This window comes from Balaenoptera physalus (genome assembly GCF_965194825.1).
Source record: "Balaenoptera physalus genome assembly, chromosome: 18".
Taxonomy (NCBI): domain Eukaryota; kingdom Metazoa; phylum Chordata; class Mammalia; order Artiodactyla; family Balaenopteridae; genus Balaenoptera; species Balaenoptera physalus.
In genome coordinates, this window is record NC_138899.1 from 565,903 (window position 1) to 593,071 (window position 27,169).

Sequence of the window (27,169 nt, forward strand, 5' to 3'; positions counted from 1 at the left end):
CAGTGTCTGCTGCCTCAGATTCAGCAAAAGAGACCAGCAGAAGACGGTACCTCTGCCTCAGTGATAAAGGGTTCTGCCACGTGGTGCCTTTCTCCCCACGTGGGTGGCTGTCTGGGGGGCTGCCCTCGGGGAGAGAGCCTGCACCCTTGCAACCTGGGTCAACTGCACTGGTCGTGAAGCGCTTTTGCTTCAGGACCTCTCAGAACTGTGCCGGCCGGAGTCGTGTTCCAGAACCTCACTTTTAATAAGTGCTGTGATGACACTACCCGTTCATTTACCTTTTCTTTTTTTCTCTTGCCACGCCACACGGCGTGCGGGATCTCAGTTCCCCGACCAGGGATCGAACCCGTGTGGAGCTGTAACCACTGGACTGCCAGGGAAGTCCGACCCGTTCATTTAAAGGCATCTTAGTATCTTGTTATCGAAAGAAACTTAAGTTTTATCAGACGTGTTTCTTACGTCCCGCGTGACGCGCTCCTGCTTGTCCTGGTCTCATGTGGGACCAGGACCTGGGGGACAAGGGGCCTGGGGACAGAGGTGGCAGCTCTCCTGACCCCTCTTTTCAAGTCAAGGTCCCTGGTTTGCAGGGGTTCCCCCCCACTCTCAGCCTCAGCACGGCCGTGAACACCCTCCCCGCGGAACGGGATCGGCGGGAGGGCGCTTACGGTGCGTGAGCCTTCACGGCGGCGCCCTCGCCAGCCCTCGGGGCTCTGGGCTCTGCGCACACACGGAGCGGCCGGGAGGCTGGCTGTCGGGGAGCCTTTGCCGACGCTGGGCCGCGGGGACGCCCGTGATCACGCGTGTGGCGGCTCCACGTGCTTTCCCCCTTTGCACGGGGCAGTTTTCTACCATAAACACGCTTTATAATCAACGAGTCCTCCGGAAAACAGAGCCGTGCGTGTGACAGCCGAGTCGCAGCGTGGAGGCCGCCGGGTGCGATCCCGTGTAATTGAAAGTCCCGGAAAGGCAGAGCCGCAGAGACCAAGTGGGTGGGTGGAGGCCCGGGGAGCAGAGGGGCCAGGGGCTCGGGCGGGCCCTCAGCCTGGGCTGCGGGGAAGGTTGACACACGCGCGTGACTGGACCGAACGCAGTGAGCCCGACGGTGCGCGAATTACACCTGGAAGCTCCAGAAACGTGCGCATCTCCCCGTGCGCCGTGCAGACCTCCCCCCGAAGCGGTGGCTGTGAGCCCGGCGATGCGCTGAGCTGCAGGTGCCCCCGCGGGAGAGCCAGCTCTGGGCGCACCACGTGGCTGCGGGCTGCGGGCCCAGACGGTTTCCCCATTGGTGCCGCCGCCCGGGGCAGAAGAGGGCGCCTGGCCACTCGGGGAGGCTCCCGACGGCGACGCGACGACCAGAACAGAGGCCAGCGGGGCGAGCTGAAGGCTGGGTGCCCGGCAGCTGCCGGCAGAGATGGAGAAGTTTCAGGCTGCGATGCTGCTGGGGGCCGTGGGCGATGCCCTCGGGCACGGACACGCCTTCGGGGAGGACAGCGCCTCGGGCCCCAAGGTCCACAAGGAGCTGGGAGAGGTGGGGGGACTGGACCACCTCGTGCTCTCGCCAGAGAAGTGGCCGGTGAGTGACAACACCATCATGCACATGACGACGGCAGGGGCCCTGGTCACAGGTGAGGCTCAGCCCCGGCGTGCCGGCGGGCCGGAGGGCGGGCGCGCGGGGTCCCGCGGTGAGGGTGAACCCGGAGCCCGGGGGTCACCCGCTGCGGCTGCTGGAACCAGCTGGTCACACCCGGGTCCCCAGCAACCCAGCCGCGCCGTGGTTTGCGTTCCCACGCAGCCTCCCGGGTGACACTGCCACCCTCTGCTCATCTGCAGCCTCAGGTTCTCAAACCCGGACTTTTCACTGTTTCGTAGACGTTCACTCGGCCGAGCCTCCGTCTCTAGGGTTAAAACCAACCGAATGGCTCGCTTCGGGGTTTGGAATGAGGGCTCAGCTTTTCACCGCAGGTAGTAAGCCTGCTTCTGAGTTTATTTCAACAATACGTAAAATAATAAGCCAGTTTGAAATGTGGACCCATTACAGTGATATTTTGGGGGAATTACTTCTAAATTCCAATGAACTGTGGTTAAAACGCCGCCTACCAAAATAGGATTTAGCCTGGAGAGTTGCTACAGTTTCCCAGTTGTCCTAAGAAAATGCTACGATTTGAGGGGAGACAACGTTTCCTAAGGAGCAGGGTGATTTAGGAGCAAGTCTCACTGAGTTTCAGAGAAGCGGCGGGTGTCTGTGAGGCGCGGCTCCCCCACAAGTATCGAGTGGTGAGCACATCACTGCCAAATTAGAACTCGAGCCGGCTCTGAAGTGGCTGGAATGTGCGTGTCACCACGTGCTCACCCCGCCGGCCGGTGCCAGCAGCCGGGCTTAGCTCTGCTGTCACCGCACAGGAATGCCATCTGCTCTGCCGGGTCCCAAGTAGCCGGGGGGAGAGCCAAGGCACCTCGGATAAGACAGTGTCACAGCAAGCTGGCGCAGCAAGCGTCCTTCTGAGTCTGCAAACTCCGAAACTGGGGGCAGCGGGGGCTGATTGTGCGGCTTTCAGGCAGGTTCCCGTGTCCCTCTGTGCCAGTCCGTGTGCCCTCGTGCTGGCCCTCGCCTGGCAGAGCCCACGGCGTGTCTCCGTCCCATGCGGCGGCCCCCAGGACAGCTCCCGGCTCGGCCCCCGACGAGAACATGCTCCCCCGGGGTGGATCGAGTCACGTCCTCTTGGCAGGAATAGGGCGGAATCCGCCCCGGGTGAGGACGGTGGCAGCGGGCCTGGTTCCGACGGCTGCGGGCGCAGCTGGACGGACACACGCCCTCTGGCCAGCGGGTCACCAGGGCGCGCTCAGGTGGGCCTGCGCCCCCAGAAACTCGGCAAGCGGACGTGTTTCCAGCTCCCTAAACATCCAAGTTGGAATTTCATTTAAGTTTAGTTTTCAAACAGCCCAGCTTTTTTCTTTACTAACAAACTGCAGCCTGTGGAAGGGGCCTCTGAGCCCCTGCGTCACAGCGACCGCAGGCTCTGACTGTGGCCGGTGCTGCTCTAAGTGCGGCGGCGTCATCAGGTGCTCGCGCCGCCCTGCAGGTCGACTTTATCACGAGGGGCTACAGACAAGGGAGCCGACGCGCAGAGTGGGGTCCAGTCCACGCTCACTGTTTGGCGCTGAGCAGCCTGCCCAGCGTCACACCGTGAGCGTGGCCTGGGCCCCAGACAGCGTCCCGCCTGCAGCTGAAGCACCGCCCGCCTCCTGGGGCTGCTGCGCACGCAGTACTGCAGGGGCCCCGACGGACAGCGGCTCTCCACGCGGCTTCCAAAGACAGGCAGACTCCCGGAGGGGAGGGGCGGCCCCCGAGGCCTGAGACGCAGCCCCGCCCAGGCCGGGTCCCTGGTGCCCGTCAGCTGTGTTGGCAGGTGCGCCCTGCCCTGCACTGTCCAGTCTGCTCTCCGTGTGACCAGGCACCTTGGGCCCCAACTTTGGAGGGTGCGTGGCCTCTATCCACCACGCTGTGGATTCATTTAATGGCAGAAGTGCTCAGGCTTTGCGATCGAAATCCATTGGCCAGCTCTGGCCTCGGCAAGTGACCGCCCCTCGCTGAGCCTTGTCTGGGAGGAAAGAGTAGACAGACAGGAGCCTGACCCTGCAGTGGTGGGCGCGTGGGGGGGCGTCACGTGAGGTCACCCAGATACAGGTCAGCCAAACCCGGTGCCACCCAGGTGACAGCCTGGGCGCCCCTGTCCTGTGGCCCGTGATCTCCGAGGGACTCGAGACCACGCTTGTCCCCAGAACGCCTTCCCACGAGGAGGCAGTGGGGACGGTGGGCAGCGGGGACTTGGCCGCTTCGCTGACAGGGAGATGGGAGAGGGTCAGCTCCCCGTACCCTGGACGTGGGTCCCCGAGGGCCCGAGGAACAGGCAGGTTTCGGGCCAGTCGGGCCTCTCAGGGATAGAATCGTGAGCCGTGTATGAGGATCCTGGGTTTTTCTAGATTCTGGTGTGTAACTAGAAGAGGCACAGCAGCAAAATACAACATCCGAAATTCAGTGAGATCCACAGCGCATTGTTCGTCTGCGGTCAGGTTTCTCCGGGGAGCCAGGGTCCTGTGAGCCGACCCCAGACTCTCCCTCCTCCTGGGGGGATGGGGCCGGACGCTGGCCGTGGCTTCCCTTGTCGCTGCCCTCCACCCTCCCCTCGTCTGACCCTGCCCTCCACACACCCCCTTCCACTCCAGACTTCTGGTGCCTGGACGACCTGTACCGTGAGATGGTGCGGCGCTACGTGGACGTGCTCGAGAAGCTCCCGGGGCAGCGGGTAGACCCGGCCACCGTCGAGGGCTGCTCGCAGCTGAAGCCCGACAACTATCTCCTGGCCTGGCACACACCCTTCAATGAGAAAGGTCAGAGCATGAGTTCCTCTCCCTCTCAGGCCACGGGGCTACAGGGCCCCGCGACACTACCCTGCCTGTCAGCCCCCTGACCGGCCGCCCAGGGAGCCCGCCAGCCTGGCCGCTGGCTTCAGGGCCACTAGCGTCCCCAGCTCCTCTGTCACCAGCCCTGGTTTATTTTAAGGAACGTTTTCCCACTGCTTTCCCTTTAAATGTGTTATTTTTAGCCAGTGCATCAAGGAAAGCACACACCACCTGCATAAACGTCTGTCTCTGTGATGATATCATGTGTCCTCGGGGTGACGTTATCAGGCAGCTGCAGTCTCTGTCCCCAGGGCCTCTGCTCCTGGGGTCCTGGACCCGCCCTCCGGGTTGATGCGGAGGGCAGACCTGTCCCTCTGGGTTTACCTTGAAGGATGCCATCAAATCAAATGTTACTGGCACATAAAGAAGCAGGAAACATGGTCCATAATAAAGACAAACATCAGTAAATCAGAACTGACGAGCCCTGACACAGTCATTAAAGTTACCAGGTGAGGACATAAAATAGTGTGTATTCTATATTTTTGAAAGGTTAAATAGAGACATGTAGGTATAAAAAAGACCTACATCACAGTTCTAGAGAAAAACACTACAATGTCTGAGTTTAAAAATTCACTGACTGAGATTAACAGCAGATTAGACATTTCAGAAGAAAAGATTCGTGAGTTCGAAGGCACAGCGATAGAAACTATCCAAAATGGGACATACAGAAAAAAAAAGAACCCCAGAATGTGGACAGGGCACCAGGGAGCCACGGGACAAGTCAAAGCACTAACACACCTGTAACTGGAGTCCTTAAGAGAGGAGGGGGGACCAAAAAAGATGGGAAGAAATAGTGGCCACATTTTTCCAAATATGGTCAAAAACATAAACTCACATGCCCAAGAAACTCAATAAATTCCAAGCACAAGAAACACGAAACAAACTACACCAAGGCACATAGCAAACACACCGCTCAAAACTAATAATAAAGACAGGAACGCGCCTCCAGCACCGACCGCCAAGGCGAGGACGGCAGGTTCGCGTCAGAAGCAGAGCCATCCGGGTGCAGAGCGAGCGCCAGCCAGACCGACGCCCAGAGGACGCCTTCCCGAGTGAAGGCCAAGTGGCCTTTGCAGGCAAACGAACCGAGGAGTTCATGCCGGGCGGGTGCCCAGGGAGAGATGCCCAGGACGTCCTTCGGGCAGGAGGACACCGCCAGTGGGGCAGGGAGTCGGTGGAAATGGCGAGGACGCAGGTGTTGACTTTTATTATTTAACCCTCTCTAAAAGATGTGGCATTAAAAGTAATAACGAGGTGCCGCAGCGTTTATCAAATATGTCAAAGCAAATGCCTGACACCCCAGCACGGGGGCGCTGCGAGGGTCAGGGCCCCATTCAGCCCTGAAGTGGAGCAGTGTCCCGCGAAGATGGACCCAAGGCAGCTGCTCAAACCCCCGAACAGTGACAGCTCGTAAGCCAGCCAGACACGAAATGGAACCCTTTCAATGACACTCGCTGGGGGAGCAGCTGTCATGCGACCTGGGCCCTCAGCTGGGCCAGGCAGCGCTGGCTGGACGGTCCCCTCTGTGGGGACCAGGAGGCGCGGCCCTTGGCCCAGACGCCCCTTCCCTGGCAGGAGACGCCTCTCCGTTGTGGGTCCCCATCCGGCACCACGTCTGCCCCGTGGGGAGGGGACAGGGCCTCCCCCGCAGCCCGGGAGGCTGCATGCGGCCCGCCGCCTGGCCCGGCCCCGGGAGCGGGGAGCAGAGACCACACAGACCGCGAGTCCTCTCCTCCCCACGAGGAAAGCCGGCTCCAGCCGGTCTGCGCGCTGAGTGCTCCGCGGCTCTGACCCCTGTGGGCCCCTCCCTGCTGGAGCTGCGCCGTGATGGTCTTTTCCGTCCCCCACCCGCGGGAATACTCATCCGGACGGAAGCGAATCTTCCCACTCCATAACGTGCCGTCCTCTTGGCAGGAAAGAGAGAGAAGGGTGCAAATAACAGGTAGGACAGGCAGGAAACCCAGTACCAAGATGATGCCATCACCTCATTGTCAACCATCACAGCAAACGAGAGTGGTCTAAGGACCCCAAACAAAAGGTCAGACGGGACAAAGAAGCAAGTCCCAACTCTGTGCTGCTTGTAAAGGACGCACTTTAAATACAAACAGGTAAGATGGGAAAAGACATGCCGGTTGACACTAATCAAAGGGAAGCTGGAGTGACTCCTTCAAAAACACCCAAAGTGAAGAATGTCACCAGGGGAAAAAGGAGGCACCCGTTCGTCGGGAGAAGTAACAAACCTGGAAGTTTATGTGCCGCGTAACAAACCTTCAAAATAGATGGAGCAAACACTAATAGAGCTGCACAGAGAAGCAGACAAACCCACAATTATAGGCAGAGATTTCGTAGCAAGTTCTCAAACCAATGACTTCATCTTTACAGTAAGAAACTAGAAAAAGAGCAAAAGAGCCTAAAGAAAATGAAAGAAAGGAAAAATTGAAAGTCAGAGTGAGAATCAATGGCATAGAAAACAGAAAAATAATAGAGAAAATCAACAAAACCAATAGCTGACTCTTTACGAAGATAAAAAACTGATACTCTTCTAGCCATAATGATCAAGAAAAGAAGAGGAAAACACAAATTACCAGTATCGACAATGAGGGGGTGACGTCACTACAGATTCTACAGAAATTGAAAGTACAGTGAAGGTGTATTATTAAAAGTTTTATACCAATAAATTTAACAACTTAGATGAAATGGATAAATTCCTTGAAATACATAAACTACCAAAGGTCACTCAAGACTAAACAGGTCACCCAGGTAACATTAAATCTATGAAAGACCTTACAAGGAAAACTCTGGGTCCAGGTGGCCTCAGTGGAGATTCTAGAAACAGTTAAAGAAGCAGTGGTACCAACTGTACACAACTCTTCCAGGAAAGTAAAGAGGAGGAATGCTTCCCAAATGCATTCTTCTGCCCTCCTGACGACTCTGCTAAGAGAATGAAAAGGCAAGCCACGCGTCTGTTTATATAAAACTCTACAAAATGCAAACTAACCTGTGGTCGGTGAGGAGGGCAGAAGGGGCACAAGAAAACTTTGGGGGTGATAGATATGTTTGCAATTTTTATTTAGGTGCCAGTTTCACAGGTGTATTTTTGTCAGGACAACTGGCATTCCTTAAATATGTGCAGTTGATTGTATGTCAATTATAACTAAATGAAGCTGCTTTTAAAAAGAGGAAACATATCATTGAAGACATCCTGTGCGTGCAATTCTCTCTCCTACGTTTTCCCAGAAGGAGCATTTCCTCATCCCATCAAAAATCCTGTTTTTAATGGCTGCATATGGCTGCTCTGCAATTTCTTTCCTCTCTTTTCTTTGTCAGGAATGTGGGCAATTTCCCTATTTTTGACTCATTTAAGTGACCCTGTGATAAACATGGTAGCACATAGTTTTTGTACATCTTCAAATGGTTCGTGAGAGCTAGACTGCCAGCGTTGGAATCACTGGCACAGAGGTCTAAGACCAGGTATCCCACGTTCCACGCAGGCTCCGGGTTTGGTGCTGCCACCAAGGCGATGTGCGTGGGCATGCGGTACTGGCAGCCGGGGCGGCTGGAGACGCTGCTCGAGGTCAGCCTGGAGTGCGGCCAGATGACGCACAACCACCCCACAGGTGACGCAGCCGCGGGCGGCGGGGAGGCGTGGGGAGGCCGGACGGGAAGGCCCTCTCCCCGCTTCAAAGTCGGTCGCGTCACAAGAAAAGCAGGACGGCACCGGTTCCGAACGAGCCTGGGGTCTGGCTGGAGCCCCGGGAGCCAGCGCTTCTGCCGGGCTGTCCAGCGGGGAGCCGGCCCCGCCGTCGGGCCCCATGGGCGCTGTGCGCGCGTGCGCCGCGCCCCGGCCGAGTCTGCCCCACCCCCACCCCCGCCCCGTGTGTCAGGACAAAGCGCGTCGAATAACAGCACCGCTGGGGGTGCACAGGCGGCCCACACTCCGGGCTGCCCCCCGGGGTCGGGCTGCAGAGGGAGGGCAGGCCTGCTGGCCCAGCGCCCGCCCCTGAGACGTGACCCGGGAGCAGCCAGCTCCACACTTCCGGAATGGAGAGCCCTCCTGAGTTCTGGCTGAGCTCGGCTCCCGGCCCCCGAGGTCGAGGGTGCCAGCTGCGCTCGGTGACTGTGCCCCTTTCAAGGTCACCTGCAGGGTCCGGGCTTACTGGTGTCACCCCCTGAGCTGCGAGGGCCATCCTGTGCCCTCCACGAAGCAGCCAGCGCGGGCGCCGTGGCACCTGAGGCGCGGCCGTGGTAAAACACGCCGCTGAGTCCACAGCAGGCGCGGCCGCTGAGCCACGGACCCCGCGGATGAGCCCGTCAGATCTCTGAGCACAAAGCCATGTAATTCAGCCGGGCGGCAACGTCCGGGTGGTGGAGAGGAGTTTGCTAGCCCCCGACTCAGCAGAAGAGAATTAAACACAAACAGCCTTCCAACAGGAAAGTGCTGGACGTTTGGAAACAATGCCATGAGTACAAGAATTTAAACATCTAGGACATTAGTTAATTTATTGCCCACTCTTATTAAAGAAATGTTGTTTCACATGTTTAAGAGCTGGGTAATTTATATATTTCTAAGCTGGTGACTAGGGTCGGACAGCACACACTTAATACCGGGAAGCACGTTTTAACTCCACTCTCCTTTGCAATTTTTGAACTGCCTTTGGAGGGAAGTGTCAATTTTTCTTACCTTTATTGCCTGGGAGTGTCGTGTCCCAGATCTGGAGCTGAAGCACCCCGTGACGGGAGGTGGGCGGTGGCAGGCGGTCAGGACAGCAGCTGGACCCCGGGCGCGAGAACCAGACACTCGTCGCTGCCCTAGAAGTGGTCGCGGCTGACGCCTCCCTGGGGCCCCGCTTCCCGTGGCCACTCGTGGGCCAGCTCGGCAGGTGCTCGCCTAGGCTTGGACCCCTTCCAACAGCAGCGCTTGGAGGCGGGGACCGTGCTCTCCCCACCCCGCCGCTGCCCCCTTGCAGACGGTAACTGAAGGTCAACTTCGCAAAGCCCAGGGACACACCGTCTCCAGCACCTGGGAGGGGGCGTGGCTGGTGCCAACTTTGACCCTCTCTCCTGCCACCCCAGGCTTCCTCGGGTCCCTGTGCACGGCCCTGTTCGCGTCGTACGCCGTTCAGGGGAAGCGGCTGGAGCAGTGGGGACGAGACATGCTGAGGACGGTCCCGCTGGCCGAGGAGTATTGTAAGAGGACCATCCGGCACCTGGCAGGTGAGCCCGGCCTCCCTCCCGACACCCTCCCCCGGCACCTTAGAAGGAGGTGGGCTCCAGCCACACCCAGGGCAGACTTGGACAGACTGGGGGGGGCCGTGTGACAGGCTCACCCCACAAAGGAGGTCTGCAGTACCGCCTGGTCCGAGGGCAGCGGGTCAGGCGAGCAGGGGGATCCCCTCTGGGTCCTCGAGACGCGGGCGCCGCCCCCCCCACCCCCCACCCCCGTCACCCACGAGCCGTTGCAGCTGCTGCTCCAGACATCGCGGCAGCATCTTCCTAAAATGACTCCAGAAGAGTCGCTTCAGCGCCTCTGGGGCTTGCAGGTCAAGCTACTAGTTAGGGATAACAAACGTCCTCTCTCCTGGCTTTGCAGGCACAGTGTTGAATTAATAAAAATACACAGGTTCAGGGCTTCCCTGGTGGCGCAGTGGTTAAGAATCCGCCTGCCAAGGCAGGGGACACGGGTTCGAGCCCCGGTCCGGGAAGATCCCACGTGCCGTGGAGCAACTAAGCCCGTGCACCACAACTACTGAGCCCGCAGGCCACAACTACTGAGCCCACGTGCCGCAACTACTGAGCCCGCGTGCCACGAGCTTGTGCTCAGCAACAAGAGAAGCCACCACAGTGAGAATCACGCTCACTGCAACGAAGAGTAGCCCCCGCGCAGCAACAAAGACCCAACGCAGCCAAAAATAAATAAAATTAATGTTAAAAAATACGCAGGTTCAGAATTTTCAAAAGAAGCCACTTAAAAATTCTGCGATTGCTGCCTTAGTTCAGCGCATTGTCAAGCAATTCTTTGGGTTGGTTTCAATCTCCATCTTCCTTGCTGGTATTTCAAAGTAGCTACAATGCGAGCATTTTCGAACTTCCGGAGCCATAGCTAAGGCGAGGCGCCAGGCCCTCCTCTGCCCCAGACTGGGCAGAGGGCGTGGGCTCTGCCTCCTCCCTCCCGCCCACTGCCCACGGCGCCCAGCTAGACGGCCACCACAGCCCACTCACCTGCTCTTTGTGTTTAGAATACCAGGAGCACTGGTTTTACTTTGAAGCTAAGTGGCAGTTTTACTTGGAGGAGAGAAAAATCAGTGAGGACGCGGAGAATGAAGCCAGCTTTCCCGACCGCTACAACGCGGAGGAGAGGGACAAGGTAGGTCTGCCGGGCCGACATGGCTGGGGAGCAGGAGCTGTCGGGGCCGCCGCCCACCACCCCCGGCTGTACGGAACCCCGCGGTGGAGGTGGGCTGAGGGAGCAGCTGGAAGGGGGGGCCGTGGAAGGCTTCTCAAAGGAAGCCCATTTGAAATGGATGGTGCTTTTATCTTTTCATTTTCTCTGATTATAAGCACGATTTGTGCTAGAAAAGTTGAAAATGTGAAAATAGTCCATCTCACTTCATCTCTTCTAGGGACTGGGGATAGAGGGATGATTAAGTCTGTGCAAACCACCGGCATTCCCCATGCTGAGAAAACCCCCCTAGTGGCTGAAATCGTCGGGATCGTGTTTGGTAGCATAAGAGAAACCGCTGTAACTGCGGTTTAACCAAGATAGAAGTTCATTATCCTCACGTCAAGGGAATCAGAGCTGAGTCAGAAGCCTCTTGCAGTGAGGAGCTGAGGATCCTTCTGTCTGGCTGCTCTGCTGTTCGGCGAGCACGCCTCATAGTCCAAACTGGCTGCTCCCACTCCAGCCAGCACATCTGCATTCCAGGTGTCAGGAAGGAGCAGGGGGAGAGGAAGGGTCCACCCTTCCCATTTTAGGTGCTTCCTCCCGCCCTTTCATTCATCTCTCATGGGCCCCCCGATGCAGAGAGACTCAGAAACACCGTTCTTCCTGTGGAGATGCCATTGCCCCAAACCGACACTGACTCCGCTGCTAAGGCACAGGGGTGCGGCCTGCCCGCGTCCACCTCCCGGCCCTATCTGGCCCCTGCCCCTCGTCAGCCTCCTCCACAGACCCACAGGGACCTGCTCTGAGCCACCAGCTGCTCAGGCCGCCGTCGCCTCCCCCACCATGTCCTCCGGCCGGCCTGCGGCCCTGACCACACGCGGCACCCCTGCCCGGCCTCGCTTGTCCCTGTGCCCCACGCAGACCGCACGTCACGCAGTGGCGCCCGGCCGTGCTGTCACAGCACTCCAGACCCCTTGACGGCTGTCTCTGTCATAGACTCTGCTGCCGGGCAGCTGGCGTGTTTGTTTATCTGCGGGACGGCTCGGGTGAGAGACACGGGAAGCCAGTCTTTCCCACTCAGCGTCCACCTGCAGCCCTGGGGCAATGCCTGGCACACAGGGGTGTCACGTAAGCACGCAGATGAACCCGGAAGCTCGTGCTCTAACGCACGGGACATGGTTCCCCGCGGCCTGTGCCTCTGACCTGTGGCGCTTTCTCCAGACCTACAGGAAATGGAGCTCGGAAGGTCGAGGGGGCCGGCGGGGCCACGACGCCCCCATGATTGCCTACGATGCCCTTTTAGGAGCCAAGGGCAGCTGGACGGAACTCTGCCACCGGGCCATGTTCCACGGAGGTGAGATGTGCCCTCTCGCGAGTGTGAAGTAAGAGGCTACCAGCCAGGCCCTCCTGCTGGGCCCGGGCTCCCCACCTACACTGCTGGGACCTCCGGGTGCCCAGGTGTGGAGACGTGACACCTCTCGGGGCAGGGGGAGTGGAGAAGGGGCAGCGGGCCAGGGCCGTGGGCGGACTGGGGGGGAGGAGGCTGAGAGTCCAAAGCAGGGGCAGCGGGGGGTGGGCGGCGCGTGGGCGGGACCCGCGGGAGGTGGTCACTTGAGCGCCGCCCGGGGCCGCAAAGGCCCGAGCGCACCAGGGTGTGCGGCTGTCCCAGGAGGGGAAGGGACCCCCCTGCCCCCTTCCCCGGAACCGCCCGGAGCAAACCTGGGCTTTGGCTGAGGCCAAGGGCGGAGGCTGAGATGGCCCGGCCTCCTGGCAAGGGGGCAAGGGGGCAAGGGGGCCAGGGACCGCCGTGCAGCCCTGAGGGCCCGTCCTTCGTTCTAGGTGAGAGCGGGGCCACGGGGGCCATCGCCGGCTGCCTGTTTGGGCTGCTGCACGGCCTGGACGCCGTCCCCGCGGGCCTGTACCGCGAGCTGGAGCACAGGGAGACGCTGCGACACCTGGGGGAGGCGCTCTACCGCCTGTCCACGGAGGAGAAGTAAAGCCCCCCCAACCCCAGCCCCTGTCCAGCCCGCTCTGGGGCCCCGGGGGGCCACCCGCAGCTCACGCCACATCTTAGCTTTTCCTCCCGATTGCAGAGGCCTAACTGCTGTATAAAACACATCGTCTGTCCTATGAGAATAGTCTTCCTGTCCCGGCCAAGCCTAGTGCCTCACTGACGTCCCTCTGGGCTCGACAGCCTCCACCTCCACATGCAAGGTCACGAAGGGCCTCTTGGACACTCGGTGTATTTTATTCTGTCGCGAAACTAATGCATTTGCTCACTGACCCCAACAGCACCCGTAACCACGACGGCTCTGCTCAGAGCGCCTCCTCTGTCTGCGGGGCGCCCAGCGCGGTCTCTTTCTAGCTCTTAGACGTGCGGTCCGACACCTGCACGCCTCTGGCTCCCCGGCCTCACGGGGCCTCACCTGGCGCTGCGTCTGCGTCCTCACCGCCGTGTGTCCAGAGCAGGAGGAAGAGCCACCAGCGCTGGCGCCCTCGGGGGGGCCACACGCTGTGTTTCAGCTCCAGCCCACATGTTCCATCTCACTAGGTTTAACACCAGCCTCTCTTAGAACGACTAACTGATGAAGCCAGGAAGCGCCCTCCCATGTGCTGCCCTGCCCCGGGCTCGCTGACGAGGACAGAGCTGGCCCCGCTCCCTGTGGCCGGGGCTTCTCCACACTTGCTCTTGTTAAAAATAACCTTGGACACGAATCTCTTTGAAGTAGCCTCTGGTGTGAGTAAAGGAGCGGTTGGTGATTGATGTGTAACACGTGCTTTGGCAGCTTGGCTGGGCCCGTCTTGTGACCGCAGGCCCCGCGTGCTGAAGGCTTGCCTGGGAGCACGGCCGGGCGCCTCCCTGCCAGACACGCAGACACTCGGCCCCGAGGCGCCTCCCGGCGTCCTGGGCGAGGGGACGGGACGGGCGTGTTTTCCACAGAATCCGTCACTCTGCACTCCTCGGGCAAGTGTGGCTCCCGGCTGTGTTGGAGAGAAACCTTGGGCCACCCTGCACATAGTAACACAGTGGGCTCCACGCCACGTTTCTGAATAACTGAACTAACCTTTGCTGCTCAAGATGCTTTTCAGTCAGAAGAGGCAGAGGGGGGGACGCTCCACCATGCGGGGTCCAGATAGGTTTAGGGGGGCGGGAGATTAATGAGAATTGTCTTCCAGGAACAGAACCCAGTTAAGGTAAGTCGACACTTTCCCAGACACACACGGCAGGTGGGGCTTCCTGTGTGGGGTCTGTCCCGTGTCCCCGGCTCTCCCTAAAAGCGGCCCTTCACAGTCTGCTGCGCGGAAGGGAAGTGATCAGAGGATGAGGGCGGCTGGATCGGAGGCCACTTGGTCTCCACCTCAGTGACGATGTAGGAGAATTAAACCCATCCTGAGAATCAGGGAGTGAGTCTACTTATAGACTGATTATAAATTAAAACACATGAATAGAAATTCACCAGCATCATAAAATAAGAGTGAAACTATCTCCCCATTTCCTTTTCCTATTCCAGAGAAATGCAAAAGTTGAAAAGAAAAACAAAACCATAAAAAGTAATGACGAAACTTCCATACCTACTCAAATTTTTTAAAATTTAACACTTGTTGATTTCATTTTTATTAGAAAAGTGATACCTGCACACAGCTTCAGAAACTCAACCCCATAAATGGGGCATGTGGGAAGCAGGGTTCCTCCAAACCCTCACCCCGACTCACATCACCAGGCACCAGAGAAACCGTGGGTCACGATTCCTTCGTGTCCTTCCAGAAAGTTCTCTACACATATGGCCGGGAAGGGGGGGATTTGCATACATGCATTTGTGTGTTACACACACACAAACAGACACACACACACGACTTCCCTCCACAAATAGGAATTACACATTACATATGATTTGCTTTGGGAATTTTTCACTTGACGGTTTTCTGGATATTTTTCTATGTCGTCACACGTGTCCCCCTCAGTTTTTTTAACTCTTGCCTGAAACTCCATGGACGCATGTGCCATCATGCTGTTTCCCTCCTGCATCTGTGGCCACACCCCCGTCTTAGCGGTGCCCGGCGGGAAGGGTTTGCGTCCCCAGGGACAGGTGCACGCCCTGCACTGCGGTGAGTTTCCAGACTTCAGGCCGATTTCAATTAATTCCTGTCCCCAGACTCTTTGGTTAAGAGATTGTGCATTAGATTTCCCATCATTTTCCCAGCGTTTTCATGTCTGGAAGCCAGATGATGTCCCCCCCCCCTGCCCCCCGAGGTCGGGGGAGCCACTCGAGGCTGAATCGCGGGGCAGGATCAGAAGGGCCCCCTCGGAGGGTCCAGCAGGGTCCAGCGGCCTCACCGCCAGACGTACCCCTGAACCCGGGCCTCCTTAGCGGGAGGCTCCGTGGCGGCGCTTGACCGCCCCGTGCTGTGGGTTCAGGGGTGGGAGAGGCCGTCCGACAAGGGACTCCCGCTCCCTGACCGCCCCACCGGCCTCCCGGACCCGTCGAGGCTTCACCACAGCCCCGAATCTGCAGGCAGAGCCCTCGGTGAATTATGAACCCAGCACCCGGAGCAGACGGGATGGGAAAAACGGACCAGATGCCACGTGATGGAGCAGGAAATACCCGGCTTGACGTTTCACCCAAACGTGGGGTTTAAAGCCTCATCACCGAAATTCACCCCAAAGGTGGGAGTAACTCTTAGGTAAGAGCGCGGACACCGTGAGCAGTGGAGTTAAAATCGCTCCCGTGTTGGCTCATTTCCAGTTAAGAGGTAGAAATACAACGCGAGCGCCCCCGGATGCTACAGGGCGAAACCAGCGTGGGGGAAATGGCAGTCTCGAGGCTTTCGGGGGCTCCACGCGCCCCCGTCACGAGGAGTGGCTCCGGCGCCGGGCCACACGCTAGCCGTGGCTTCCCCTGGATGGCGCTCAGGCTCTGGTGCCCGATGACACCCGGCCAGAGCCCGTGTCCGGCCCCGGGGGCATCTCCCCTCAACTGCCAGCCCCCCGGGGACGCAAACGAGTATACACTCGCTGGCTGGAGCCTGACCACAGGGCTCTCTCAGAACTGCAGCCCCCCTGGGGGCACAGGCCCAGGGGAAACCCAGAGACCCCCCCCCCAGGGTCCCAAGTGTCCCCACTGGCCCAGGGCCATCTGTGCTTTCAGGGTGGCTTTGCTTTCTCCCTGTCCCATCTTAATCGTTTGTTTTCAAGTACTTCAAACACACAAAAGTCACAAAACAGCTCAAAGAATCCATATACCCTTCACCCAGCTTCACCCACTGTTACTGTACTAATACTGGGCCCCGTTTGCTGCATTGCTTTCTCTCCCTCTCACTACACAGAGACACGCATAGACATGCACAGACACAAAGACACGCACAAACACATACACATGCACAGACACACACAGAGACACACACTTACACACACACAGAAACAGAGACACACAGACACACAAAGACACACAGAGACACAAATAGACACACAGACACACATAGACACACACAGACACACATAGACACACACATACACACAAAGACACACGCACAGACACACAGAGACATGCACAGACACACACACAGAGACACAGACACACACACAGACACACAGAGACACACACAGACACACACACAGAGACACACAGACACGCACAGATACATAGAGACACAGACACACGCACAGACACACATAGACATGCACAGAGACACAGACACACACAGAGACACATAGACACGCACAGACACACAGGCACAGAGACATGCACAGACACACAGACACACACAGAGACACATAGACATGCACAGACACACACATACCCACACACAGAGACACAGACACACATAGACGCACACAGAGACACAGACACACAGAGACACAGACATACATAAACATGCACAGACACACAAAGACACACACACAGAGACACAAATAGACACACAGACACACATAGACACACACAGACACACACATACACACACAGACACAAATAGAGACACACACACACACACAGACACGCACACCCAACAGTAGTTGTCACTAGACGTGAGGGGAGTGTCCCCAGAACACTCTGCTATTTAAATCTCAGGTCCTGAAATAGCATCCAACCCTCAGGGCCTCAGGCAGCCGGTTGGATGGACGGCCCTCTGTGCAACATGACCAGGGCCAGGCTGGAAGGCCCAGGAGCAGGACCGTGGGCCCCGGCCCAGAGGGCGCCCACCAGCCTTTATCCAGGCTTATTTCCAGGAAACACAGAGGTTCAGGCTGTCAGACTCTGATTCACTGGCAAGTTTCAGCCGGTAGCTCCCTGGTCACTGAAATGTACAGCGCAGTCGATAGATGTGCATTTGTGCTTCGGTGGGGGAACTGCTACCGATGAGGGGTGTGCAAGCTGGGGCCTGCAGTCCGCGTGAGAGCCGCCCGCCAGCTCCCCGCCAACGGCCCGTAGAGACGGGGGACGACAGCCTCTCCTCCTCCCCGTCTCCTCCGAGTGGAGGCGAGGCATCTATGGAGCGCCTGCTGTGTGCAGGCCCCGCCTGGTGCTGGGGGAAGGGTGGCTCGGAAGGTCGCTGTCCCCCTGGCCTTCGTGGCTCCACGGGGACGTGGGAAGAACCGCAGCCAGAAGGACATGGTGCGCGGATGTCCCCCTTCCGCATCCCGAGTGAGCGGCCGCCATCTCTGCCCCAGGCCGGGAGGACGAGGGGCTGACGTGTCCCTGCCTCTGCCCCCCGACCCCCAGGCCCACAGCTGGGGGAAGAGTGTCCGTGTGACGACGTTAGGTAGCATGGCCGCGTGGCAGATGTGAACTCACTGTGTGTCCTGGGGCAGCACACGTGCTCTCGGGGCGCAGGGGATCGGCCTGGAGGGAGGTCATGGCTGCGAGTGGGGAGGGGGGTCTCAGTGCCGCAGAGAGTGCCCCTGCCAGGGCGGCGGGACGGCCAGCCCTGTGCCCCAGGAGACCCCGTACCTCAGTGGGGACACGGGGGCTGGGGGACATCCAGTCGCTGCCCCAGGACACGTGCTGACGCGTGGTAGAGCAGGCCCAGGCCAACCAGGCCCTCGATGCAGCAGGACAGGCTGCCTCCGTGGAGAGGACAGGCCCCCAGAGGTGCTGGACGCTGCTGCCGTTTTAGGACAAGGATGGGGTGGAGGGCCTCAGCTGGGAACGCAGGGTCTGCGTCCTGCCCCACCGGTGAATGCCAAGGGGGTCCGGTTGGTGACCGGGATGGGAAGGGGTGTGTCGCCAACAGTGACTCTGATGTCCCTGTGTTTTCAAGTGACCTCTCGGGAGCCAGAGTTACTGACAGGACTAAATGAGGAATGTTTGCTGCAGCCCTACTGTTTAGATTGGCCCCTGAGAGAAATATGTTCCACTCCTGTCTTGGGATGGGCTTGGTCACGTCCATGCCGCCAGGGGCTGGACATGAAGCCATGGGCCCACCAGTCCTCCAGGCAGCGCTGACCAGGCCGAGATGGGCTGGGCCGACCCCCCGTGATGGATGGGAACTCTCACCCAGGCCCGAGGTGCCCTGGGTGCAGGGAGGTCCCAAAAGAATGTGCTGGGCCTGCCTTCAAGTCTGGCCGGACAGGCAGACTTGAAGTCTGGACAGAAGGACCTCGCCTCCCCAGGGGAGCTCGCCTGCCGTCCACTCTGACTCAGTGACTTCGGGGTGCAGAGGTCGGGACTGTCACCCTGTGGGGGACACTAAGAGGCCTCACAGGACCAGTGGGGACAAGGCATCCGGGCCGCTGGGAAAGCAGGGGCATCAGAACCGGGTCCTGAGGGATGAATAGGAGCTCGTCAGGAGCATGGCTGTGCCAGGCCAGAAGGCTCAGTGTGGGGAAAGTGTGGAGCTGGGACAGAGCACAGCACGGCCAGAGCTCGAGGGGAGCAGAAGAGAGCAGGGCAGAGAGGCTGGCGGGCGGGGGCAAGGTGCAGCGGGGGGCAGGCGCTCCGGGACGCAACCGGCGGCCAGGGCCCTTCCACAGGTGCTGCTGTGAGCCCTGGGATAGCGGGGAAGAGACAGTCCCCCCGCGCGGAGCCTGTGTGCCACTAGGGGGCCACGCAAAGCCACACTCCACGTGCTCTGTGCTGCACCCAGGCCTCAGGCAAGGATGAGGAGCGCACAGCGGGAGGCACCCCGGGGATGTGCTGGGGGCGGCGCCTGGGGGCTGTGTGCTCAGGCGGGGACCCCAGCAGGGGACACGAGACGCCCGGCGCGCAGGCTGCTCGGGCCCTGGGGTGGGAATGAGCTGGGACCAGTCGAGGGCCAGTGCACTGGAGCCTGGCTGCCCAGCGAGCCCAGGGCACGTCCCCCTCTGGCCGGGGCTCAGCACAGCCCGACCCCCTCAGATTCCCGGTGCGGCCCCAGATCCAGCTGTCATTTGTTTTCGGCTGTGGCCACCCCGCAGCCGTGCCGGCCCTGCCACCTCAGGGCTCAGTGGGCTCAGCTCTGGGTCTGTTGGAGGAACCTCGTCCACCACGTCGGGGTCAAACCCACAGCTGTCTGAGGTTGGAAAGCTCTCGCTCCATCCCGGCCGTTCTCAAAGCGGCTCCCAGGGCCAGCAGCTACGGCCACCCAGGGGACTTGCTGCAAATGCAGGTCTTGGGTCCCTGAGACGTCTGAGCTGGGGCTTCTGGTGGGGTCACCTCGCTCTGGGCGCGCAGGTCCTCCGGCATGTGAGGGTAATGGGAGCAGCCGCATTCCGCGTGGGTTCACTGCGTCGGGGTGAATTCGGGGTTCCACGGAAAATTCTGCGGTTACATTCACTCCCCCTCGCTCCTTGAAAGGAGTAATTGTCCGTCCGGGATCCACTCCCAGACAGTGGACGGGCGCCCGGCTCACCCAAGGGGCTCACCCGTCAGGCGGTGAGGCCAGCAGGGGCCCCGTTGCTGTCCTACCATCACGGAAGCGCTCCTAACAGCTCTTAAAAGAAGTTTGTGTGCCGCTTCCAGAAACAGAGCTCTCTCTTCTGCGAAGTACAGAAAGAAAAGTGTTCGCACGTTCCCTTCCAGCCTGCTTTCGGTCTGTGTCTCCGCCGGCTGCGTCCTGAGCACTTTCCTGCTGTAGACTGTCTTCCCTCAAACTCAGATGTGACGTTTTCTGAGGCCCCCTGCCCCGTGTCAGGCACTTAGGATGTGTCCCGTTTCCAGTGTCACACTCAGCACACTAATCTTTGCTCTGCGCCCTGATCGTCTCTTTGGGATAAACAGCTAGCCGGGCTGATGGCTGGCTGCAATTCTGGGCACGTCTTTGCCAAACTACTGTCTGGAGAGGTGGGAGCCCCACCAGGCAGGAGGCTCCGGCTTTGTCAGTGCTCGGCAGACGCGCCCTCAGGGGAGAGCCTCTCAGCCTGGACCCTCAAGGTCACAGCCCCGTCAGCGGCTGGGCTGGGGCAAAGGGGTCTCAGGGACAGGGCCATGGAGGGTGAGGGCTCAGGCCCCTCAGCCTTGGGGTTTCTCTGGGAGTGTTCCCGAGGGGGCTCAGGAGGGCAGGTCCTGGCCAGTGCCCCCAGCCCTCCTCCCCTCTATTGGGCAGTGAAGCCCACTCCCTCCTGCTCTGGGGGCCGCACCCCAGCTCCCGCCCCACAGCTGAGTCTCCCGCTGCCTGACCCGCCCAGGGCCTGGGGTCTCATTCCTTGCTGATCTCAGAGTCAGCTCTGGGGATGGCACCCTTGGGACTGAATCAGAATATAATGCAGTACAGTTAGAGGAAAGCAGAGAACACACAGAGAATGTAAACTCTTTATGCTTTTCTCCTAACTTATGCAAGAAAAACATGCCCACTACAAAAAAATATGTAAATACCTTATGCATACAAGTAGTTTTCCAAAGCGCTTTCCCAAAGCCACTTAGTGTCAGCTCTCCAAAGCCCTGCAGAGGGTACAGGTCAGAAACAATGGCCAGTTAACAGAAAAGGAAATAGTGACCCAAAGTTCTAGGCGGTGGGCGACCCTGACTCTCCGAGGCTGCCACAGGGATACACTAGAATCCAAGCCGCTTGGCGCCCAGGCTTCTGTTCCTGGACTTCTTGGGGTATTTTAAATGGGATTGTCCCATAAGATATGTTCCAAGGAGCCACCCAGGAAAAAATGATGATAAAATCTGTGACGATTCATTCTTTTCCCCACAGCCCCAAGAGCGGCAGGATTTGCAGCAATAAGACGCCCATTGATGTCCAAGCCCTAAAGAAGAAGGTCAGCAGGGTGACATGCGACCCGGCGGCCCGAGCCATCCTCAGCAACCTGCTGGTCTACATCACCGACCGCGAGGACGGGCCCCGGGAGCCTCCTCCCGCCAGGAGGGCAGAAGGCGGGGTGAGCAAGACCAGCCGGGCGCCGGAGCCCCAGGACGCCCAGCGGCGACCCACACGCTTCCAGCTCCTCAAGGCCAAGTTCATGGGCACCGGCCGGGAGCCGTGCCTCAAGAGGACCCGGGAGGTGGGGCGGCTGATCTTCAAGGACAGGCAGGGCCCCGGCAGGAGCCTGGTGACGGCCACCGTCCACAAGCTCCTGGAGAAGGCCAGGGAGGGAGCCGGCCGCCCCGCCTGGGGCCGGGAGCCGCTGGGTCGCGAGAAGCCCCGGGGGCTCCCCGCCGGGAGGAGCTCCGTGAAGAGCATCCTGAAGGTGTTCTTGGCCGCGGAGGAGAAGGAGGCCGAGGAGAAGCCTCCCGCGGAGCCGCCCAGAGCCGCCGGAGGCCCCCTGCCGAAGGTGGGCGGCAGGCGGAGCGCCGCGCTGGCCAAGCTGCGGGAGACGTTTGAGCGGAGCGGTTGCCGCTGTGCGGAGGCCGGCCTCCTGCCGCTGCGCGCGGACGAGCTCAAGAGGCGCCTGCCGCGGAGTCCGCTGCACCGGCCCGAGCGCCGCGTGCTGCACCGGCCCGAGCGCCGCGTGCTCCGCATGGCCACCCTGGCCAGCACCTGCATCCGGGCGCCCCCCGCCCGCTTCCTGGCCGTCTCGGCCGAGCCCCTGCTGCCCTTCAGCATCGCCACCGTCGTCTGCGGTCCCCACAGCTGGATGTCCCATGGCACCAGAGTCACCCGCGCGGATCTGCGCCGCGCGCCCAGAGGAGAAACGGGCACGGCCCCCTGCGCGAGAGAGACGCCCGGTGGGAGCCAAGCGCCAGGGTGGGGGCAGCCCCGGCAGCCCTCCGCGCCCCGGGCGACCGCCCCCAGGGACGGCCCGGAAACAGTGGTCTCAGGTGCGGGGCCCGAGTGTGTCCCCAGGGCGGCCCACTCTCCCGCCTCCCCCAGGGGTGAAGTCCTTCCTGGCTGCGAGCCCGTGATGAGCCCACCGGGACCGGACAGCCCGGGCGGCACGGGGGCTGCCCAGGGGGCGAGGGGAGCAAGGCTGGGCCCCCGGCCTGGGCTCGTGGGGGGCGGACCAGGGGCTGCCCCTGAAATCACCCTGACCGTCTGCAGTTCAGAGGATGAAACGGAAGGGATGACTGCAGACTCGGAGCCAGAGCCCCTCTTCGCTGTGCAGGAGAACTGCCCAGAAGAGAGAGCACCAGGGCAAATCCCCCCGCTCGTGGCGCACGCCGCCCAGGCCGCGCGGCGCACACAGCCGGCCGTGGAGCCTCCGCAGCTCGTGGCCAGACTCCCGGCTGCCCACACAGTGCCGCCCCCTCCTGCCACCCTGCAGAGGGCATCAGGCCCTGAAGACCAAGGCTGGCGTCTTCTGGGAGGAGAGGGTGTGACTGGAAATACAGGCGCCCCACCTCCCACTACGGCCCAGGGTGGAAGCCGGGGCGCCCCGTCGTCGGCAGGACTGAGCCCGGCAGGTCCGAGCCCGCCCGCCCTGCCACAGCAGGACCCAGGGGCACAGCCAACGCTCGCGCCTCCGCAGCGTGCTGCCTGCCATGGTCCAGACGTCCCCGAGGCAGTTCCCACGACGAAACCGCAGAAAAGTTCCCCTGGAGGAAAGGAAACCAGACACAGCCCTGGGACTTCACACAGGCTCCCGAAGCACCAGGACATGTGGGGAGAGGACGCGTCCCAGCTGAGTTCTAAGATACCTCTGCTGCCAGGACGGGAGGAAAGGCCGGCTGGTGACGCCGGCACCTCATCACATCGGTCCGCGGCCCCGGAAAACCGATGGGGGGGACTCGCCGGCTGTGCCCCTGGCGGTCGGCAAGCGCTGGCGCCCAGGGTTTCCAGGAGGAGCGGGGTGAGTGTCTCCATGAGGCCAGAAGCACCGGCCCAGGACGGGAGGAGGCCTGAGAATCTGCCTTCAGTGGACAAGAGCCCCCCGCGTGAGCAGGAAGGACACAGGGGGCCCCCGTCGTCCCCGGAGCCAGCCCGGCCCCCGCTGACAGCTGAAGGGAGCGCCAGCCGTGATCCTGGCGAGAACAGAGGGAGCTCCTTAAATGAACAGACACAGCCGAGGAGTGTCAAAGTCCCTGGGCGGGTGCCGGCTGCAGGAGCCTCCAGGAGTCCCCCAGCCCTGGCGCCAGGTGATGCCCTGAGCCCCGGAAACAGGGCGGCCGAGGAGCAGGAGGAAAGGTGCGCTGCCCGGCCCACAGGCCCAGGTCTCGCGGCCGAGAAGCCTGATCGCCAGCCCGGGGGCCACAGCGTGTGCAGAGCCTTGGGGTCCCTACCCGCCCCCCCTCAGGAGGCCGCCGGCGCCCAGACCCTACCTGTCGAGCCCCACGTGGCAGCTCCGGGTGAACTGGTCGCAGGCGAAAGGAAGGTGGCAGCTGGGGGCAGAATCTCGGGCGCTGCGTGGCAGAGCCCTCGGGGGGGCAGCCTAAAGCCCCCGACTCTAGCCCCGGATGTCCCGGTGCCACAGGGGAGCCAGGTGGCGGGGACCCCGCGCCACACGCTGGGCACTAGGCCGCCACCTTCTGAGAACCCGCAGGCCAAGGGCGGGCTGTGCATCTTACCCGGGGCACAGCTTCCTGGCAGTGCCGGGCCTTCCCGCCAGCCTCCCCCCGCGTCCACAGCGGCGGATGGGCCAAGGGCGGGGCGGGTGGCCCAGAAGCACCCCGACCTCCAGGCCCCCAGGGAAGTCGCGGGCGGGGAGAGGGCCAGCCTGGGCGGCGGAAAAAGTCACCGTGGGCAAGAGGAGGGGCCCCCGGGGGCTGCGAGTCTGGACGGTCCTGGAAGGAAGGGAGGAGGCGTTTGGGGCGAGAAGGCCCGCTCGAGTGGGGCCCAAGAGGCTGTGGACGGTGAGCCGGCGGCCCCGACAGAGGCTCCCGGCCGGCGCGCTGGGAAGAGCCCAGAGTGGCCGCAGAGGCAGCGGGCGAGGCACACAGAGGGCCCCCCTCCGGGACGTGGCGCCCCGGCTGCAAAGAGCCCAGCTCCTCCCTCCCCAGGGAGCCCGGCGCACCCTGCCCAGGCCCAGGCCGGCAGGACGGCCCCCCCTGACTCGGCTCAGCCCGTGAGCAGGGCAGCGGAGGTGGCGCCCCCCGCAGGCCAAAACGAGGCGTCCCGGAGACCAGTAGCCTCCAGGGGTGGCCAGGGGGGTCGTGGAGAGTCACGCGGGCAGGGGGAGAGCCCGACGGCCCCCGGCCCCCGGCCAGCGCCAGGCTCTGCGGTGCCCTTGGCCGCACTAGGGGGCCGCGGCCTGGCCCGCGCCCCCACCCCGGGGGGGCCCCCGGACACCCCCAGGGCGGGGAGGGGCACGCAGGGACGCGGACGCGGTGGCAGGGGCGCACACCTGGCCAAGTACAGAGCCCAGAGCTTCAGAGACCAGAGGTCCTTCGAGCTGTCCTTTAGACCAGCCATCCTCAGGGCCAACGACACGTTCGCGCTTCCAAAGTGAGGCCCTCACGGGAGCCAGCGGCCCGAGGCCGCACGCCCGTTCCTTCCTCGCGGTGACCCTCGGCTCTGAGCGCCGGCGCCCGGTCTGCAGGGTCGTGTCCTCTGTCGTGAGTGGCCCTGGGAGGACGGGAGCCCTGCGGCCAGCACACTCTGGCCACGTCGGCGACACTCTGCCCACAGCTGGTGTCTTCACGGGCGTCAGGCTCACGCCCGTCTCTGCACAGGAAGTTCTGACCTTCGGGGCTGAACTTCCTGTGCATCTGTCCCGTCCCCTCCTGGGGCGCGGCCTTCGGTTTTGAGGGCACTCTGCCTCTTGCAGGGTCACCAGCAGGTGCCGACGTGACCCCTCCTGGCTCAGACACGGCCGGGGTGGCGAGTGGCCCCGAGTGGCCCTGCCCGTCCTGGAAAGAGTCAGAGGGCTTCAGTTTGACATGGTGACCACCGGGGGGTGGGGGGCTGCGTCCACGACCCCACAGCCGCCTGACAGTCAGGGAGACACTGGGATCCGGGTGTGGCCCCTCTGTCCCCCCAGCCTGGCTGGAGCCAGCGAACCAGGGGGAGTCGATTCACCGTCAGAGCCGTGAAAAGGCTGTTTTCAGGTGCACGATTCCAAGGACGCTTTCATTCAGAAACTGGTGAGAAAAGTAACCCAGTCTCGTCTGACCCACCATCATCACAGCAGCCTCCTCGGGGCCTGCGCGTCCTGCAGGGCCTGGACGGGGCACAGGTCGGTGACGGAACGCACGCTCCAGCCCTGCTGCCCTCCCGCACAGCGTCCGAGTGTTTCCCGCCAGAGACGTTGCTCAGTTCCAGCTCTTTCCATCACTTAGACGATGCGCTTTCTGTCTAGAATATTTGAACACTGTATAGAAGGACGAGGAAGGAAATAAAAACCACTGGTTGGTCATCACATTGCCTGGAGGTGATTTTGTCACTGTCTTGCCGTTAGTTCTCCGAGCGGTTCCCTCAGCCTCTGTCCTGAGGCACAGACACAGGGTCACACCGTGTGCAGCTGAAACCTTAGTCGCAGCCATGAAGCGGCCTGAAACCTGGCGTGTGGGGGGCTCAGTCCCAGGGGCCACGGGGGTCCAGGCCGAGCTGGGTGGGGCTCCCCCAGCGCCCACGCTGTGCTTTTGATGACATCCCTCCGCGGAAAGCGTGCTCTGCTCTTTGAGGCTCCGTGGTGCTTGCTGCCCTCACAGCTGAGTCATTCCCTGGAGGATCCCTGCTCGTCCCGGAGCAGCTCCCCTGACGGGTGCCCGCCCTCCCTTGCTCTCCGATTTGAAGGTTCACTTGCAGAGACAAGGCTTCTGACCTGAGCTTTGATAGGCGCTGAGTAAGAACTGGCTCTGTCCCGTCTCATCCCAGGACAGGTCTGCCGAGGGGATGAACGGGCGTGGTGGCCCGAGCGGCCCTGAGCTCGGCAGGGGGCCAGGTGGAGGCAGCAGCTGTGCAGCCAGCTGTGCTCCGTCCAGGGAGGGGCTCACTCCTGCCGCCCCCCCTTCTCCAACCAGGCCATTAACTTAACATCCAGCAGACTGGAAATGTCCTCAGCCTCAACACTGGGCACGTCTGAGGGCCGCTTGGGGGACCCCTCGGTCACCCCTCCAGGTATGCGTCCCCCCCCTCCACAGAGCAGGCAGTGCTCGGGGCCCAGCCAGGGGTGTCTGCAGCATGAGAGTTACCTGCGCCCACAGTGCTGCCCTGTGTCCAGTGTCTGGGCACCTGGGTGATGACCCCGACTTCTGGGATAGGGACCCTGGGGTGGGCGTCTCACCTGCTGAGTTTCACTCCCACCAGTTGAGAGCCAGCGTGGACAGAACCGAGGTCGCTGGCTCCGGGGCCGGCCCACCTCCGGGAGGGTGGTCAGCACGTGGGCTGCGGGGGTCCAGGCGGCCCCCCGCAGGGGGCCAGGAGTCTCGGAAAGCCTACATCAGGCTTGGGGTCGGCCCCCTGGAGCTGCAGAACCCAGGAGCCTCCTTGGACAAAAGCACAGGGAGGGGTCCCAGCAGAGGCCCGGACCCTGGGCCTTTTACGTCCCTCGACCACGCCTGCTCACAGCCGGCATCTCTGCTGGAGCTGGAAGTTCCCTTCCCAGAACCACACCTGGTGGCCCCATCTGATTTATTCTCTTTATTTATTTCTACTTTGTTCCACAAAGGATTTGAGGCAATGTTTGGCAAAGAACGTGATGACAGATGGAGGAGATAAAAGTACTATATTCACTGGGTGTTCCCTTTTTAAAATAAGAAGCAGGAGCGTTTTGTTGCTGTTTTTAAATAGACCAGAACGTCCACTGGAGATGCAGCCGGTGGTATCACTTCAAGTGGTGGAAATATGACCCGAATCCACCTGGATCGCAGCCTCGGAAAAGGTGTACACGGAGCTCCCCTCGACGTTGGCAGGCGCAGGGCGAGTCTGCAGCCCCAGGGGCCAGGTTCCACGATCACGGCTGCAGGTTACACCGCCCTCCGCTTGCCCATGCCGGGCGACCCCACAGGAAAGAACCGACAGTGATTTTTCCTGAGGATTTACTGGGATGTCAGCGTGCGTCACGCTGTCCTAGACCGCAAAGTCGGAGGGTGA

At 61.1% G+C, this 27,169-nt stretch overlaps 2 protein-coding genes across 3 annotated transcripts; both read left to right on the forward strand.

The window, feature by feature from the left end:
- Positions 1 to 1,066: 1,066 nt before the first annotated feature.
- Positions 1,067 to 13,603, forward strand: LOC309647667 (inactive ADP-ribosyltransferase ARH2). Of its 2 annotated transcripts, XM_082435198.1 has the most exons (8): positions 1,067 to 1,625; positions 4,225 to 4,389; positions 7,953 to 8,078; positions 9,535 to 9,675; positions 10,698 to 10,825; positions 12,065 to 12,197; positions 12,683 to 12,836; positions 12,937 to 13,603. In XM_082435198.1, the coding sequence occupies exons 1-8, from the start codon at positions 1,412 to 1,414 to the stop codon at positions 12,953 to 12,955; spliced, it is 1,080 nt and encodes a 359-aa protein (XP_082291324.1). In that variant the 5' UTR covers positions 1,067 to 1,411; the 3' UTR covers positions 12,956 to 13,603. The 2 variants fall into 2 exon arrangements, with proteins under 2 accessions (XP_082291324.1, XP_082291325.1); XM_082435199.1 differs by having other exon boundaries at positions 1,071 to 1,625; positions 12,683 to 13,603.
- A 446-nt stretch (positions 13,604 to 14,049) lies between these two features.
- Positions 14,050 to 25,493, forward strand: LOC309647663 (uncharacterized protein). Its single transcript, XM_082435183.1, has 2 exons — positions 14,050 to 15,526; positions 20,957 to 25,493. Exons 1-2 carry the CDS (start codon positions 15,432 to 15,434, stop codon positions 24,582 to 24,584), a joined length of 3,723 nt encoding a protein of 1,240 aa, XP_082291309.1. The 5' UTR covers positions 14,050 to 15,431; the 3' UTR covers positions 24,585 to 25,493.
- The last annotated feature ends 1,676 nt before the right edge of the window (positions 25,494 to 27,169 follow it).

What these genes read in the sequence shown, in the direction of transcription:
- LOC309647663 (XM_082435183.1), top strand. Translation starts at nt 15,432, where the DNA reads ATGGAGCAGGAAATACCCGGCTTGACGTTTCACCCAAACGTGGGGTTT. An exon ending in AAGGTGGGAGTAACTCTTAG is followed by an intron (nt 15,527 to 20,956) that starts GTAAGAGCGCGG and finishes TTTTCCCCACAG; the next exon opens with CCCCAAGAGCGGCAGGATTT.
- LOC309647667 (XM_082435198.1), top strand. Translation starts at nt 1,412, where the DNA reads ATGGAGAAGTTTCAGGCTGCGATGCTGCTGGGGGCCGTGGGCGATGCC. An exon ending in CACACCCTTCAATGAGAAAG is followed by an intron (nt 4,390 to 7,952) that starts GTCAGAGCATGA and finishes CGTTCCACGCAG; the next exon opens with GCTCCGGGTTTGGTGCTGCC. An exon ending in GACGCACAACCACCCCACAG is followed by an intron (nt 8,079 to 9,534) that starts GTGACGCAGCCG and finishes CTGCCACCCCAG; the next exon opens with GCTTCCTCGGGTCCCTGTGC.